This window comes from Berghia stephanieae, chromosome 11 (assembly GCF_034508935.2).
Source record: "Berghia stephanieae isolate SIO BIC M18660-M18661 chromosome 11, UCSD_Bste_1.3, whole genome shotgun sequence".
Taxonomy (NCBI): domain Eukaryota; kingdom Metazoa; phylum Mollusca; class Gastropoda; order Nudibranchia; family Aeolidiidae; genus Berghia; species Berghia stephanieae.
Window position 1 is genome coordinate 24,868,875 of NC_088370.1, and position 15,907 is coordinate 24,884,781.

Sequence of the window (15,907 nt, forward strand, 5' to 3'; positions counted from 1 at the left end):
TAACATTGTAAAAAAAATTTTAAAATCATGAAACACTGTATTCAAATCTCAAAGTAAAGTCTGTATTGATAATATCTTTGAATTTACAAGCAAAATACAAAAACACAATCTAAATCAAAGAAAAATTAAAACAATTTTTAAAAAAATGCATTAAAACAATCCTTCCCACCCCCTTTCCCAAATTGGAAAGTACAACAGAATCATAATATCAATTATTCAGTATAATTATAAAACTTAAAACAGTAAGAAACAGATCTATAGTATTCCACTCAATTCAATTTCAACGTTACATTTACATTTGACTATCTCCCCTCCACCAATCAAGCATTAAAACATTCAAAGTCCTGTCAAATCTATCGTACCCTGGAAAAAGACATGCATTAAAAATTGTGACCAGAAAACTCATTCTTCAAATATCGATCTATTTAAATGGCCCTAATCTTGCTAAAAACTCTCAAACCTGGGACTTCTGTGAAATCCCAGGTTTGAGAGTTTGGGTCATTTTAATCAATCGATATTTGAAGAAATTTTCTGGCCACAATTTTAAATATGTGTACAACTGGAATGTGACCTAGTTAAAGATGGCAGCATAACAAGGTTTTAGTGGAGACTAGCACTTCATCCGAGATGCATTTAAAATCTACATTTGATGAAAAATGACTGTTCCTTCCTCAGACATTTTGGTTATGGTTCAAAACGTCTTCGTCCCTAGAGAGGATGCGCTGGAAGCACCTTTCCTGTGCACAGGCCAAAGCCTACACGATGACCATTGCCTTCACAATAACCTGGAACGAAGCGAGGAAAGAAAATAGAGAGATTAAAATTATCAACAATATGGAAAACAACTAAAACAAAAGGAAATTTCATTTTTCTCTGAAATATGGAAAAGATCAATAAATAAACCGAATAACCTTAATAAAGCCATTTATTTCAACTCAAATTTTATGAGTTAAGTTTCAAATTTAGATTGAATCACTAGATTCACCCTGACTTAATACCGTTTTGAGATGATTAGTCACAACCGACGTGCACAAATTATCAGGTTTGATGACTGAACTCAATGGGGAAGAAAAGTCATGACATCAAACCCTCTACTCTTTTGGTTCCTAAATCCTTGTAACCAGTCCTTCACAGTACTAATAATGAAAAGGTTACATAAAGGTGGCACAACTATAATTTCAGTAACAGGACGTATAGGCAGATTCTTAGGATTACGGAGTTTAAAAGAACGAGAACGGATGTTCTTTAATGACAGCCAGCATAAATTTAGAGTAGAAAATAAAATACCATCACTCTGACATCAGATGATGAATTACAGTCTTCCAGATGAGTGGTTTTACACTTCAGATAAAATATGCATGATTTATACCAATTATACAGGCCGTAGAACAGGATTAACAAATTTCCCATTGTAGCCGAGGCCGTTGTACGCGATCTGTACTGTATCTAAGAGCAACTCACAGTGGTACCTGAACCAGGGACCTACACGTCCAAAAGTGAGTGACATATGACAAGACCAAAAACTACCCACAAAGGAAACACAAAGATGATAGATATTGGGGGACAGAAGAAACATTGACATTTGGTCAACTTTCAGCCTCTCAAAACAGGAGGGAAATGTTATCACATCCTAAGAAGATTCCCACCAAAAAAAACCCCCAACAAATTCATCAATTATTTGGTGCAAAGTAGCCCTTTAGAGCCATTAGACTCATGGAGCCAGAGTTTATTTCAGTCTCTCAGCAAGAATAGGACAATAGCATTTCTTGTTACAATTTGGAAAGGACGCTAGACCATTGCAAAGTACTTTCTGTCAAATCTAACAGACCCAGTTACCCAATCACTGTTGGGGTGTCAGAAAACCCCTCCAATAAACTAGACTTCAGCTGGATTCAATCTCAGTCCCTTTACATCAAAAGCTAGTGCTCTACCAACAGAGCCCTATAGTTGGTGTGCGAGACATATATCTTTGTTTGTGAGAATGTCAAAAGCTTACCATGGAAGATGACATCATCTCCATCCTGTAAGAATTTCCTGGTGACCCCATTTCCCAAATCAACGGGTTTGGTTCCTTTCCAGCAAAGTTCCAGCATAGATCCATAGGTGTCTGGAGTCTGGGGGAAAATTATAGATTTCGGAGAATCTCTTACTTTTCAAGGATTTTAGGCATCTTGTAAATATCTTAATGTTAATTAATTACATAATACAACAAAATGTATGCAGGTCTTGTCTGACATGGCGGTTTTTTGCAAAAAATAATCCCAAATTTTGCAAGCTAAAAACATCAAAAGTTGCATATATTTGCAAAAATTTGCAATTAATTTTCCTTAAAACCCATAATTAATTCATGAACGAGCAAAGTATTTGTTTGTTTTTAAGGGTTTCACGGCGCTTGCAAAAAATATAAGGTCATATCAGTGCCAGTAAAAAGGAAAAAAATGAGATAGTAAAAAAGAAACTACTCTTGATTAATTATCTTTCACGTTCTACACAAGCTATCAAATTAAAATAGAAAAAAAAGCCTTCCTTGCAAAATCTCGAAAATTTGCAAACATTTAAAAAAAATTGCTGATTTTATGGCCACAATGCAAATCAGTGATATATTGTGATTTTTTGCGGCCCCAACGCAGCCAAAAAAACCCAACTGCCATGCCAGTCTTGTTTCCAGCTTTATAACCACATTAAAAGAACAAAAACAACAACAAACAACAAAACAAATTTCTTTTTACAGTGGTAGGCAACAGATTATACAAATGCGTAAATTTCCATATAATATTATGTAAGTGATTAAATCGACAAAATGCAATCATTGCAAATCTGTTTCATAACAATACAGCTAGATACGTATAATAATCGTAATCAGATTGTTATCATAATCATCATCCTCATTATAATTATCATTACAATAAAAATAATAATAATAATAATAATAATAATAATAATAATAATAATAATAATAATAATAATAATAATAATAATAATAATAACAATAATAATAATAATGATTATAATAATAATAGTAAAAGTAACAACAACAACAATAATAATAATAGTAATAATGAATATTATTATTATCATCATCACAACCAATTCCAACTCACTGTGCCCGAGATAGTCCCTGACCCCATCAAGTCCCCAGGTCTGACATTACATCCAGTCACGGTGTGGTGAACCAACTGTTGTTTCATGGTCCAGTACATGTACTATATATAAAACAATAAATAAACAATTGAATGAATACTTCACCATACGACTCATGATATCAACATGATTGACATTCACAACACAAAAATGATTGTGATTACATTGGTGTCGTCTATCGAAGTAATGTTAATAGTCCTTCAGAGCCATTAGGACCATGGAACTGGAGTTTATCCCAATTTCTACAGTATGAAAAGAAACAATATCTATTGCTTGCTACCCTCTGGATAGGATGCTAGTCCATAGTAGAGAAGTACTTTTTTTTTGGCAGATTTAAGAGACCTAGAAATCCAATGAGTGAACACCTCCCTCTAGTTAAAATATATGAGAAACTTGTCCAAGACTTGACACATTAAATAAATACCTCTACAGACTTGAATTACTAAGGATTACTTATTTGTCACACTAAAAATATTTTAAAAACTACTTTCTTCGGCAATGCCGTTATGTTACAAAAATGAAAAAAAAAAAAGAAAATGTATAAGTAGAAGACACAAAAATGTGGAAAATGAGTTCACATTGCAGATTTTGTGACTTTCCAAAATCCCTTGTCCTTCTCTTATTATTCAATAACAAAATGTCAGCCTATGAAAGTTACTTGTTTATATCAGTCTATAATAATAATAATAATGAAGCATTTATAAAGCGCACACTTCCACTCAGGGCACCATGATAAAAAAATAAAATGTGATAACGTTACATTGGAATCCGTATAAAGTCAACACCACTTGTGTATCCCAAATTTATTGTTCTCTAAGTGTGTTCCATTGATAATGAATAAAGTCAACCAATCTTTCTGGTCTGGGGGTGTTGGCTTTATCAGAATTCCACTGTATCATTCCAATAATGCTTTAAAAAACAAAAAAACTCAACAATTTGAGCTTTTATAAAGTGCAATATCCACTAAATATGCTCAAAGTGCTTTACAACAGAAACATTAAACATGCAGAATTAGACAGGCAATATTACAATTTTTTCAGACAGAGACAACACTGTTAACAGCTGGTACTTTACACTTGGGTATGGTGAGAGAATGTGAGTAAATAACATTTTCAAGGACTCAACTGTGCGCCGCTCAGGACTTGAACCCAGGACACTTCTGATCCGGAGGTGAGTCTCATACCACTAGACCACATAGCTGCACACCAATTTCTATTTGTACAACTAAATAATGCTGGATGAAACAAAACAATTACAAAATAATAATTTAAAATTTAAAACTGGAAAAAAAAAATCCTCTGGCAACCACATGACAATACCTTGTAATTACTTCTGGACAAAATGGCTGGCTTGGTCATTCCATCAGCTGAAATATCACAAACATAATGACTATTTTTTATAAGGACTGTGATTGCTAATTGAAACACGCTTAAGATCATATCGTCTAGGTTAACTCTCTCGAGTTTATCTACACTCATTGAAAATCGGACAAATTTGTTCAATATTCCATGCATATGAACTCGAGAAAGTTAAGGTTATACAGAGTTATAAGATTACAGATTAAGTTTATCAGAACCTGAAAAACACGGGATTTGTAATGAAAAGCTTTTTCCCTTAACTCACTCAACCCTAACACAGACTATATCCGAATCACTTTTACCCCATGCCTATTTATTGCATTTTTCTGAGACAAATTATAGGCGTAGTATCAAAGCTAATGTTTTTAGATTTTACATGTTACATACTCATTTTTAATACATTTTTTCCAATTTTGAAAAGTAGCAAAAATCTCTAGGATTGAGTGAGTGAAACCTTTGTTGATAAACCCCTACAGAAATTCAAGTCGGACTCAGCGAAGAGTCTTTGATTTCTGCTACAAAAAATATTGCTATTAAAATTGATACCATGGGTCAATAGGCTTCAACAGTCGTGACGTCACTTCCTTCGTAATGACGCATAGTAACTTAGTAACTGGTTCTTAACTATCGGAACAATGGCAGATGCCCTTATTAAATACTTCTCTGACGAGCATTAAAGTGTATCCAGAGAAGAAAAACATTATAAATCTGATTATGCTTTGACTTTTATACATTCTGATCACATGACATGTGAAAAAGTTCTAGCCAGCATGAAGAATAAAAAGTACCAATTTTCTTTGTTTAGAACTAATCTGCTCATTGCTGGGCGGACATGATATCAGACTATTGAATCCTATTGAATCTCAATCGAGACGGGCTGATTTTTTTTTGTTACTCTCATATTTTTATTTCTGCTTTGACTGGCACTGTTTAACACACTGTTCAGATCTTTATCACGGATCAATTATGTGATAGAGGACGGTATAGGACTTAAAATGAAAGACTTCATTATCGTTTGTCGAGCATTCACATTGTAGTATATATGTAAATGTTGCTGCTCGAAGCTCCAAGAAATAAATCACAATGTGAAATTGAATGTAATTTAATATAAGAAAAGAGATAAAATGGACATTTCGGGTTTCCCCGTTATCAACAAAACAGGATGAATAATACTACAGACGAATGAGATAAATGAGATTTATCTCATTCGTCTGTAGTGCCATTTATCCTGTTTTGCTGATTAAGGGAAAACCTGAAACATCCATTTTATCTGTTTTCGTATATTAAATTGAAGCTTACATTCAAATTAACATTGTTATTTATTACATTGTAGTATAGTATCATGGACAGCAAAGCCTCTTGCCTCTAAACACGGATTTCATACAATGTGTTAAGAATAATCAAACAACAAGAACCCCCCCCCCCCAAAAAAAAAAAAAGCAACAAAATATTGTATTATAGTCACATGTTTAAATTTGAGATGTTCATGAGTGTGTGAAAATCTTAAATTAAAAGGAGTGTTTATAGCAAAAAAAAAAAAAGAAAAAAGTGATTTAGTCATAATATTACAACGCTTCTCATCTAAAACTGTTCATTAAACAGGGAATTCATTAAAATTAAGAATGAAGGCAAAATAATTGAATTGAATTTAAAATGTCAACTATTTATGTAACTAGCCTATCCCTCTCTAGTTGTGTAATTACACCATCAGTTTTCAAGCAGATCATCAAGCATGATTGATGACCCATGATCATGCATTTATGGATTTTTAACGCATGCTTACATTACAAAGGAAATGATAGATAGGAGTATCGAGGGAAATGAAATTGAAGTCACTTGTTTTAAGACAGCCATTTTCATGATTACTGCTCACTAAATTTTATCAATCAGACTATAAACGTTCAAGGTGACACACAATTGTGTGTATTGGTACGTTATATCCAGCTGGCGGATGTTACGAATACTTTACATACAAGCACATAATAATCTTGTTTAATTGAATTACTGTTTTTTTTTTCTTTGACAATATAACAGAACCAGATCATATTACTACATACCAAGAAGAGATACGTCCAATTTGATGTCAAAGTTGTAGTTGTCTTTGTGGCTGAGGTAGGGAAGGGGAGCGGGGTCCTGGGGAAAGACATTTTAAAACTTTAGCACAAAATCAAATTTTTAAAAAAGCACTGGAAAGCTGAAGGCAAAACCACAATCTCTCAAGAGTGACTGTTTTGTCATTTCTATTATAGTTTTGGGAAAGAGAAACTTCACATGATTTCCAAAAATCATTCAATAACAGATGACCTATAGGACAAATAAAAATATCACTCATCAAATCCACACAAACATGGACTTGCATTAATTTAACAATTAAATTACCGATTTTGGAAAAACAAAGTCTTCTTGTTACCAGAGAATGACAGGAAGCCAAGAACAGGGAAACAGATAAAGATATCAGTAACCGCCAGTCAAAATAGTAATAGTAAATACCTGATCTGCATTGGGGATGAGGAATGGCTTGAGAGCATCCATGGTCACCACCCAAGGAGAGATTGTGGTACCCAGGTTTTTGCCATTGAACGGGCCCAAAGGAACGTACTCCCATTTTTGAATGTCACGGGCTGGGGAAAGAAATCAAATATGAATGATGAAGCTAACAATAAGATTAATAAAGATGATAACAGTAAGTTGATGACATCAATATCTCTGATTAAAAAAAAAAATTATAACAAAATAATAATAACAACAATAACACAACAACATCAATCAGAAGAATAATAGCACAGTCGAAGCTGCTATTTGGAACACTGCTTAATTGGAATGATCTGATCTATAATTTCTACTGATTAATCAAAATTAAAAAAAATTATTGAGCTTTATATAGCGCAATCCACTAATTGTGCTCAAAGCGCTTTACAAGGGGTCCCTGGTCAACAGCAACATTTAGCATGTAGGACGGGACACGACACCTGTTAAACGATATTGCAATTTTTCGGACAAAGACAACGCTGTTAACGGCCAGGTACTCATTTTACACATGAGTACGGTGAGAGAATATGATTAAAGAGCCTTTTCCAAGGACTCAACTATGCGCCCAGCACGAGGCTCGAACCAGGACCTTCCGATCGGAAAGCGAGTGTCATACCACTAGACCACATAGCCGCACACATTAATTAGAACACAATCCGGTTAATTGGAATGAATTCATAGCTTCAGCAACTGTTTTAAGAATTTTTTGTTTTCAATTAATCAAAAAAAATATGAATATTGTCATGAAAAGGAACTAGAATAAAGTCATTTGTGTCTTCAAATGAACAAAAATATTCTGTTAATTCACAATGGCATTGAGTCTATCACCACCCATTCCCTTTAATATGGTAATATGTTATACTTTAAGCCATTTGGCTGTCTTGGTGAGCGGCAAGTGATTAATGAGATGGCATGTAATGATGGAATGGTTGATTTGGTTTTGGCAATGCATGCAGAATTGATTAAAATTGTATAATATTGTGGAACAGGATTCATATGGCCTCTTTTCAAGGAGATATGGGTGTAGTGAGAAATATGTATGAATGTAAGTTTATAAGATAGGGTAACACATTCTATTTAATCTATCATCATGGCGACACACATATAATGTTCAATTCAAATATAATGAATGAGAGAGAGAGAGAGATAGATAGAGAGAGAGAGAGAGAGAGAGAGAGGGAGAGAGAGAGAGAGAGAGAGAGAGAGAGAGAGAGAGAGAGAGAGAGAGAGAGAGAGAGAGAGAGAGAGACAACTTCTTGTTAACACAATGTAATTTCCATTTTTTTAAATTAATAAAGTCTATAAAGTATGCTTAATAATGACCAAAACAAAATAACGAAAAAACATTTCTGAAGTTCTATGCGATGGCACAAGATTGAAGACCTTCAGCCCAGGAACAAGGGCGGCTGTATGATCTTGTGGTATGACAATCGCTTTCGGATCGGAAGGTCCTTGGAAAAGGCTCTTTACTCACATTACCTCACCGCACTCAGGTGTAAAATGAGTACCTGGTCGTTAACAGCGTTGTCTCTGTCCGAAAAAATTATAATATCGCCTTACAGGCGTCATGTCTTGTCCTAAATGTTAAATGTTGTTGTTGGACAGGGACCCCTTGTAAAATGCATTGAGCATGTTTAGTGGATATTGCGCTATATAAATGCTCAATTTATTTATTTATTAAAGGAACAAGAAGAATAAGTGATCATTGCATTCATATTCATTGTCCATTATAATAAAAAAAAAAAAGTAGTCCTTCAGAGCCATTAGGTCCATAGAGATGGAGTTAATCCCAGGTTCTACAGCGTGAATTGGACTATAGCAATTGCTTGCTACCCTTTGGATAGGATTCTAGTATATCGCTAAGTACTTTCCACCAGATTTAACCAGACCCAGCTACCCAATCACTGTTGGGTAGAAAGGATGAGAATACAATGCTGACTTCAACCAAGACTAATTTTGGTCCCTTTGTATGTAAAGTGAGAGCTCTACTAACTGAGCTATTTGGGCACCCCCCCCCCCTCCACTGTTATTATCAAAATAGAAGTTGAATATCTAACCCACCACTCCAGTCATTCATGAGGACCATTCCAAAGATGTGGTTCTCTGCATCTTCCATCTGAATAGGGTCACCCAAATTGTTGCCAGGTCCAGTCAAGAAAGCCATCTCCAACTCAAAGTCCATCAGACGACAGGGGCCAAACACGGGTGGCTTCGTATCATCGGCCCTAGTCTGGCCATTGGGTCGCCTGATGGGAGTGCCAGACACGACGACCGAAGATGCCCTGCCATGGTAACCAACTGGCAAATGTGTCCAGTTAGGGTTGAGGGCATTGGCCGGATCCCTGAACATGCATCCGACGTTGTAAGCGTGATTCTTTGAGGAGTAAAAATCTGTGTAGTCACCTGTTTGAAGAGATAAATGATGTATTAAATACATCAGCCATTATTGCAGCAAATGTCAAAAGCCTTTGCATTGTTTCAATGGTGGATTGATCTTACATACAGTAGAAACTGCTTAATGTCAATATTCATCGTGTCAGGGGGGTTAATAATATCAAATTTCATGACCTGGACGCTGCAGTTTGTTTTTGACTTTAAGGGTTTTATGGCGTGTGCAATACACTAAGGTGATATCAGTGCCAGTAAAAAGGAAGAGAATGGGACACTTAAAGTTCTAGAATTACAATTAAATCTCCCAAGCAAAAGTGAGACAAAGGGGATTTGGTTCCAATAGGGAACAGGTGTAGATTCCTAGTGTACACTATCAGTGTACTAGTTTGAGATCACCTCAATGTCTTGTCCTGACACACAAACACAGGTCCCCACTAAGAGGAATACACTCAAATGATTACAAATCATATCTATACATGTAAAATAAAACAATACAGTGCATAAGAGAGATGATTTACAAGACAAAAAAATATCATCTCCCAAAACTCTAACTATACATTTGACTGTTTCTCTCCCAGCCAGGGCAAGGAAAAAACCAAGTAATATCATTCGAAGACAAAGAGACAGAAAGCATATTGGAAAACAGATATATGGGGATAGAAGACACAGTAAGTGCCTCCCTGCCTAATATGGGAGGTCAGGAACCCCACCCAGACGCTACAGTTTGAAACAGAATCAATTCTAATATTTGATCAGCTGGAAAAGTCAATTCTGAATATCAAATTGCAAAGGGGAAATCGGGTGTGTCAAATCAGGAGGACATTTTGTCTCTTGTTTCGCCATGAATAACCTGGATCTTCTTGTCAATTCATATGACGTCACTTTCTAATGAATGGATCAAAACTCTCAAGATGATTCTTACCAATGTTGGATGGTATATGCATCGTCACCGTGTTCAATGGAATCAATGACCTAGAAAACATGGAAAGTGAAGAAGCATGAAGTCATAATAATAATAATAATAATAATAATAATAATAATAATAATAATAATAATAATAATAATAATAATAATAATAATACTATATATACTCATCGACTATGACTGAATCACACAATTCTCAGCAAGAGTCATTCGAACTGCGAGACTTACTACTACTACTAATAATAATGATAATGATAAAAAAGAAAAAAAATCTTTTTTTTATTATTAATATGAAAATCAAAAGTGGACAGTAATTATTAAAAACAAAAGCCCTCATCCAGTCACCTTTTAATTAGCACACCTGCAGTTTCATTCATCGAAATATGTCTATATAAACATAGTCGAGAATAATATTATGGGTCAAGCTGTTGCAGAAGTCTAAAATTAGCCCGGACATTCTTCTACTTTCTATCTCAACCCACAAAAGGGAAGCTAACAAAAATGATGTTGCACAGTAGAAGAGGAGTGTTTGACAAATTCTGTTCTAGAACATTGAAAAGGGTTGCCAATTCAGGGGGAGAAACTTACTGAACTTAAACACAAACACATCGTCAGATTTCTATCTGAACACTGGACTTCAGTCCAAAGACGTGTACCGACTTTTCAAATACATGACATAAATAATAATGTGAAATTGAATGTAAGCTTCAATTTAATTACAAAAACAGATCTGCTTTTGTAATTAAATTGAAGCTTACATTCAATTTCACATTATTTATTTCTTTGAGCTTCAAGCAGCAACATTTACAATACATGACATGACAAGAAAAGAATGGTAAATGGAACACAAAAATAAAATGAAATCATTAATAACCAAACAAAAATACAACAACGGTAATACCACCAATACTTTGCTAATAATAATAATAATAATAATAATAATAATAATAATAATAATAATAATAATAATAATAATAATAATAATAATACCTAATAATAATATTAATAATAAGATCTAGTAGGTCAAGTGTATTTAACTTTATCGCCTTGAATCCTGGTGTTCACAGGATGAGATTCGTTGTCTAATCGGCTCACCTTCCATAAGCTTTTGACTTTGCTTACCCATGATTGTACAAAAGTTTTTTAACTTACTATTGAATTCCATAAATATATGGAAAATCGGCAACCCTGATTAATAAAAAAACAAACCCACCTTTTCATGGGACTAAAGAAGATTTGTGGATCAATTTTTGTTGGAATTCCGTTTTTAGTGGGAGGATTTATAGGTATGAATTTCGCAATAAACGAACAACTGTAAATGGGATCTCCAAAATTATTATCTGTCTCTAATAACATGAGTTAAGTAGTATAGAGTGTACATATCATCCAGGGTGTTGCAATGAAGGAGTCCAATCCTTGAAGTGATAGAGATCATGGTTTGAACCCATGTACACTTATTTGAAGGTCCGATAACCCAAATTGTCATGGTCTCATTGTTGTAATGGAAATACTCTCAAACCAACGCAAAATATTGTCCATTACAACAATGTTAAAAATCAGGTCCATAATTGCGTTCAGTTATCAGACCTGCAAATATGTGTACATAGGTTTCAACCTTTTGATCCTTGTCATGTTGGGGTGTTGAACCAAAAAGTCGTTTGAATACATTTCAAGCACACAGTGGTGACCTACCTTGATCTTAAGTCAGAGTTATCCCTCAGTACTGCTTCAGACTCGGAAAGAATCTTTTGGAGACATTCTCTGGCCTCCGTCCAGGCCAGGCGGCCCAAGGCCAGGAAGGCATTGAGAGCTGACTGGATGAGGAGAATTTGGAAAATAAGTTAAATGACGTTGTAATGACAAGTCATTTTCCTAATTGTAATAAGTAACAACAGTCAAATGGAATGAAAGCTTTAATTTAATTGATGAAGACATATGATGTAAATGTTTTGGATTTCCCCTTTGTCAACAAAACCTGATGAAAGACGAATGAGAGATGAGAGAATGGTCATTCTTATCTTTCATTCCGTCTTTAGTGTTTCATTCATCACAAAGGAAAATTGGTATATAAAACGTGAGCATTTACATAACGCAATATCCACTGAATGTGCTTAAAGTGCTTTACAAAGGGTCCACAGCCAACAGCAACACTTAACATGAAGGATGAGACATGGTGACTGTTAGACGATATTACAATCTTTTTTTCGGACAGTCACAACACTGTTAATTGCTAGGTACTCATTTTACACCTGAGTATCGTGAGAGAAAGTGAGTAAAGAGCCTTTTCCATGGACTCAACTATGTGCTGCTCAGAGAGGGTCTTGAATCCATGACCTTCTGATACGAAGCGAGTGTCATACCACAATACCACATAGCTGCACAAGTGCACCGTTTTATTCAGCTACAAATATAATAATAATAATAATAATAATAATAATAATAATAATAATAATAATAATAACAATAATAATAATAGTAATAATAATATATACTTTATTCATCCAAAAAAATGGAAATTCGTTTACAGACGTGGCATGCATGAAAATGTATAAACACAAAGTTGATGAGAATCTATGGCGATTATGTAAGAATTATAAATGTTATTATTAATAATATGCATATCATTATTTTATTATTTAAAAACGTTTATTTTATTTTGTATCAATCATCAAGACACATCAAGCTCAAAGAGCTACCTACCTGCTCAAAAACATCCTGGTTCTGACGTAAATGAGGGCCATCAAATAAATGTTTGACTTGAGACATGTCCAAAACGTAGTCACCAATAGCTACGCCCACTCTTGGGCTGGTCTGGAAAGCAAACAACACAAAAATTATTTGTGTATGGAACAGCATCCCTGAAAATGTCAGAGCAACCAATAATAACTCGACAGTATTATTCTATAGTTATCTCGACCAATTTAAAACTGATAGATAGATAGATATTACATCAATGCCACCCCATCACACCTAGTTGCGTCAATCTTCATCACACGAAGCTGAAACTATTTTGGATTGGATTACAATCACTCATTTTATTTATTTATTTATATTTTAAAAGGTTTTACGACACTTTCAACACATTTAGGTCATATCAGCGCCAGTAAAAAGGAAGAAAATTGGATAGTGAAAATATTCTAGATGTACAATTAAAAGGACTTGAGGAAAAAGTAAGACAAAGGGGAGTGGTTCAAATAGGGATCACCTAAATGTCTCACCCAGACACCAGCACAAGATCCCACTAAGAGGAATACACTCAAATGCTTACATTATACATTCAAAATAATAAATATAACAATACATATAATATATATATATACATTTACAAGGAAAAAAAAATTATCTCCCAAGACAATAATTATGCATTTGACTGTTTCCCTCCCAGTCAAGAACCACGGCTAAGGCCAGGGCAAAACCAAGTAATCTCATTCCAAGACAAATACAGAAAGCAAATTGGAAAACAGATATAGGGGGATAGAAGATACAGTATGTACCTCCCTGCTCACTATGGGAGGTCAGGAACCCCACCCAGCCATAAGATGCAAAATGCACACATGTAGAAGAAAATCAAGCCAAAATATTGACACTCTTGTTCTTGTGATAAACAAAAAGTCTGCATTTTGACCGTCCTCAAATATCAACAGATTTTATACATATGACTGCCAAAAAGTTATCTCATGAAAAAAACGGCAAGGTCTGCATCAGATAATTCTTACTATGATTAAAAAAATCCACCCAAAAAAAAAAAAAAACAACAATAAATTTTCTTTATAATGTAGCCAATATAAAAATCTATGAAGGAATAAATTCATGTCATATTAATTTTGAACTGAAATTTTATCAGACTTGACCTCTGTCCCTGGGTTATTTTGAGTCATGTGAAAAACTTCTCTAAAAACAGACGATTGATTTGAGATTCCTGCTTCCTTACAAGAGAACATTTTATTTCCTGTCCCTTCATTGTTTTATTTATTATAGTATAGTCTTTACATCATAGACTTACACCCATTCATAATTCACGGGGTCCCGATAGCTCAGTTGGTGAAGTTGAGCTTTTTTTCCCTGACACCTCCCTGTCCACCCAGCAGTGATTGGGTAGCTGGATCTGTTAAATGTGGTTGAAAGTAAGTACTTTGGGATCATCATCATAGCTTGTCGCTCCAACACCGAACCCACTCCACAGCATCTGGGTTAGCACTCTAAGGTCGTGATCAGTAAATCAGGGCCCGCCCTGGCATTCACATGTACACAACTTCAACTGGTCTTGGCTACCCCTCACTTTTTCATGCGTCCAGCTGTTCCAACTTTGCCCTTGCTTTGTTGAGTGTTACCCATTCATTCCTGGGGAGCTCAGTTTCGTAGGGCAGTTCTCTCGGATATTCAACGGCTTCATTTGCATGATTGTCCCACTCCTGCCATATAATAGAAGGACAATCATGCGCTATTATCCGTTCCATGATTGAGCTTTCAAAGAATTTTATTTTTATTTTTAGCAATTACGACTGGAACACACATTGTTCTGAAATAACCTTTGACTTTGCACACAGAATTGCATTTTTATAGATACAATGATCTTGGAGGTGTGTGCAAATTTACCAACTCTTATTGGCTCTCAAAGATGTCACTGTCAAGGTTGACAGCACACACCCACGCCGGTAACGCCAATTTATACAAACATGACTTACGTTCTCTTTGGTGGAAAATATACCATATGGTAAATTTTCATATGAAAAATCACTATCGGGTGCAATCTTGATGAAAGACATTATCCCAAACTCTGAAGATGAAATTTCGTTTAAAATTGCAATTCTGTCAGAGACACCGACTGCTGTTTTCCTCTCGTGGTCTGTGACCTTCGCACTCAATTTGCCAGATGGGAACAGATATTTGTAACCAAAACATAACGAATGATACCAAAATATGTTTTTTTTTCTTTCTCAAAAAATCTGATGATTGTTTCATTGCCTTGTTATGTCATGAAAGTCTAAAAGACTTTTTCGTAGGACCAATTTATTTAAATATCATCAATTGATGACGTAGAGCTATTTGAGGCTAACAATCTAACAGCCATTTTATTTCTTTTATTGTTATATTTTTCTCGAAAGAAATAGCGTGATGCATCATTCAATACAGTGACTATTCTGCTTGATGACTGAAATGAAAATAATGATTCTTTGATTATTGCTTTGTGTAACCAGTGGTATAAAAAAAAAAAAAAAAAAAAAAATAAAACCCATTCAAAACCGCGCTATTTCGTTTTTCAAACTGTCATATTAGAAGGGCGACAACCTGCTTGCCAGCTGGCAGCTCTCCTCCTCCTCCTCCGCCTCCCTCAAATAACCCAAACAAAGGCTGACACCATTCAGGTTGCTATGATCCTGTGATTTAATCTACGTGAAACAACAATCAATAATAAATATACATCTCTTTCTGCCGGAGTTTTCACTTGACAACTCATTTTTCTCTTGTCTGTTCACTTTCCAAAATTGCGTGCACTTCAATTAACAAACCACAGATCCCAACTGAAAAAAAATCAACAGGACAATCCGTAATTCTATACTCAG

The 15,907-nt window shown here is 34.8% G+C and overlaps 1 protein-coding gene across 1 annotated transcript; it reads right to left on the reverse strand.

The window, feature by feature from the left end:
- Positions 1–551: 551 nt before the first annotated feature.
- On the reverse strand, positions 552–15,214 carry LOC144956246 (fumarylacetoacetase-like). Its single transcript, XM_078886678.1, has 11 exons — positions 15,029–15,214; positions 13,044–13,154; positions 12,036–12,157; positions 10,342–10,391; positions 9,090–9,431; positions 6,990–7,120; positions 6,557–6,632; positions 4,461–4,507; positions 3,102–3,203; positions 1,997–2,114; positions 552–785 (listed from the first exon to the last, which is right to left on the reverse strand). Exons 1-11 carry the CDS (start codon positions 15,107–15,109, stop codon positions 709–711), a joined length of 1,257 nt encoding a protein of 418 aa, XP_078742804.1. The 5' UTR covers positions 15,110–15,214; the 3' UTR covers positions 552–708.
- Positions 15,215–15,907: the final 693 nt, after the last annotated feature.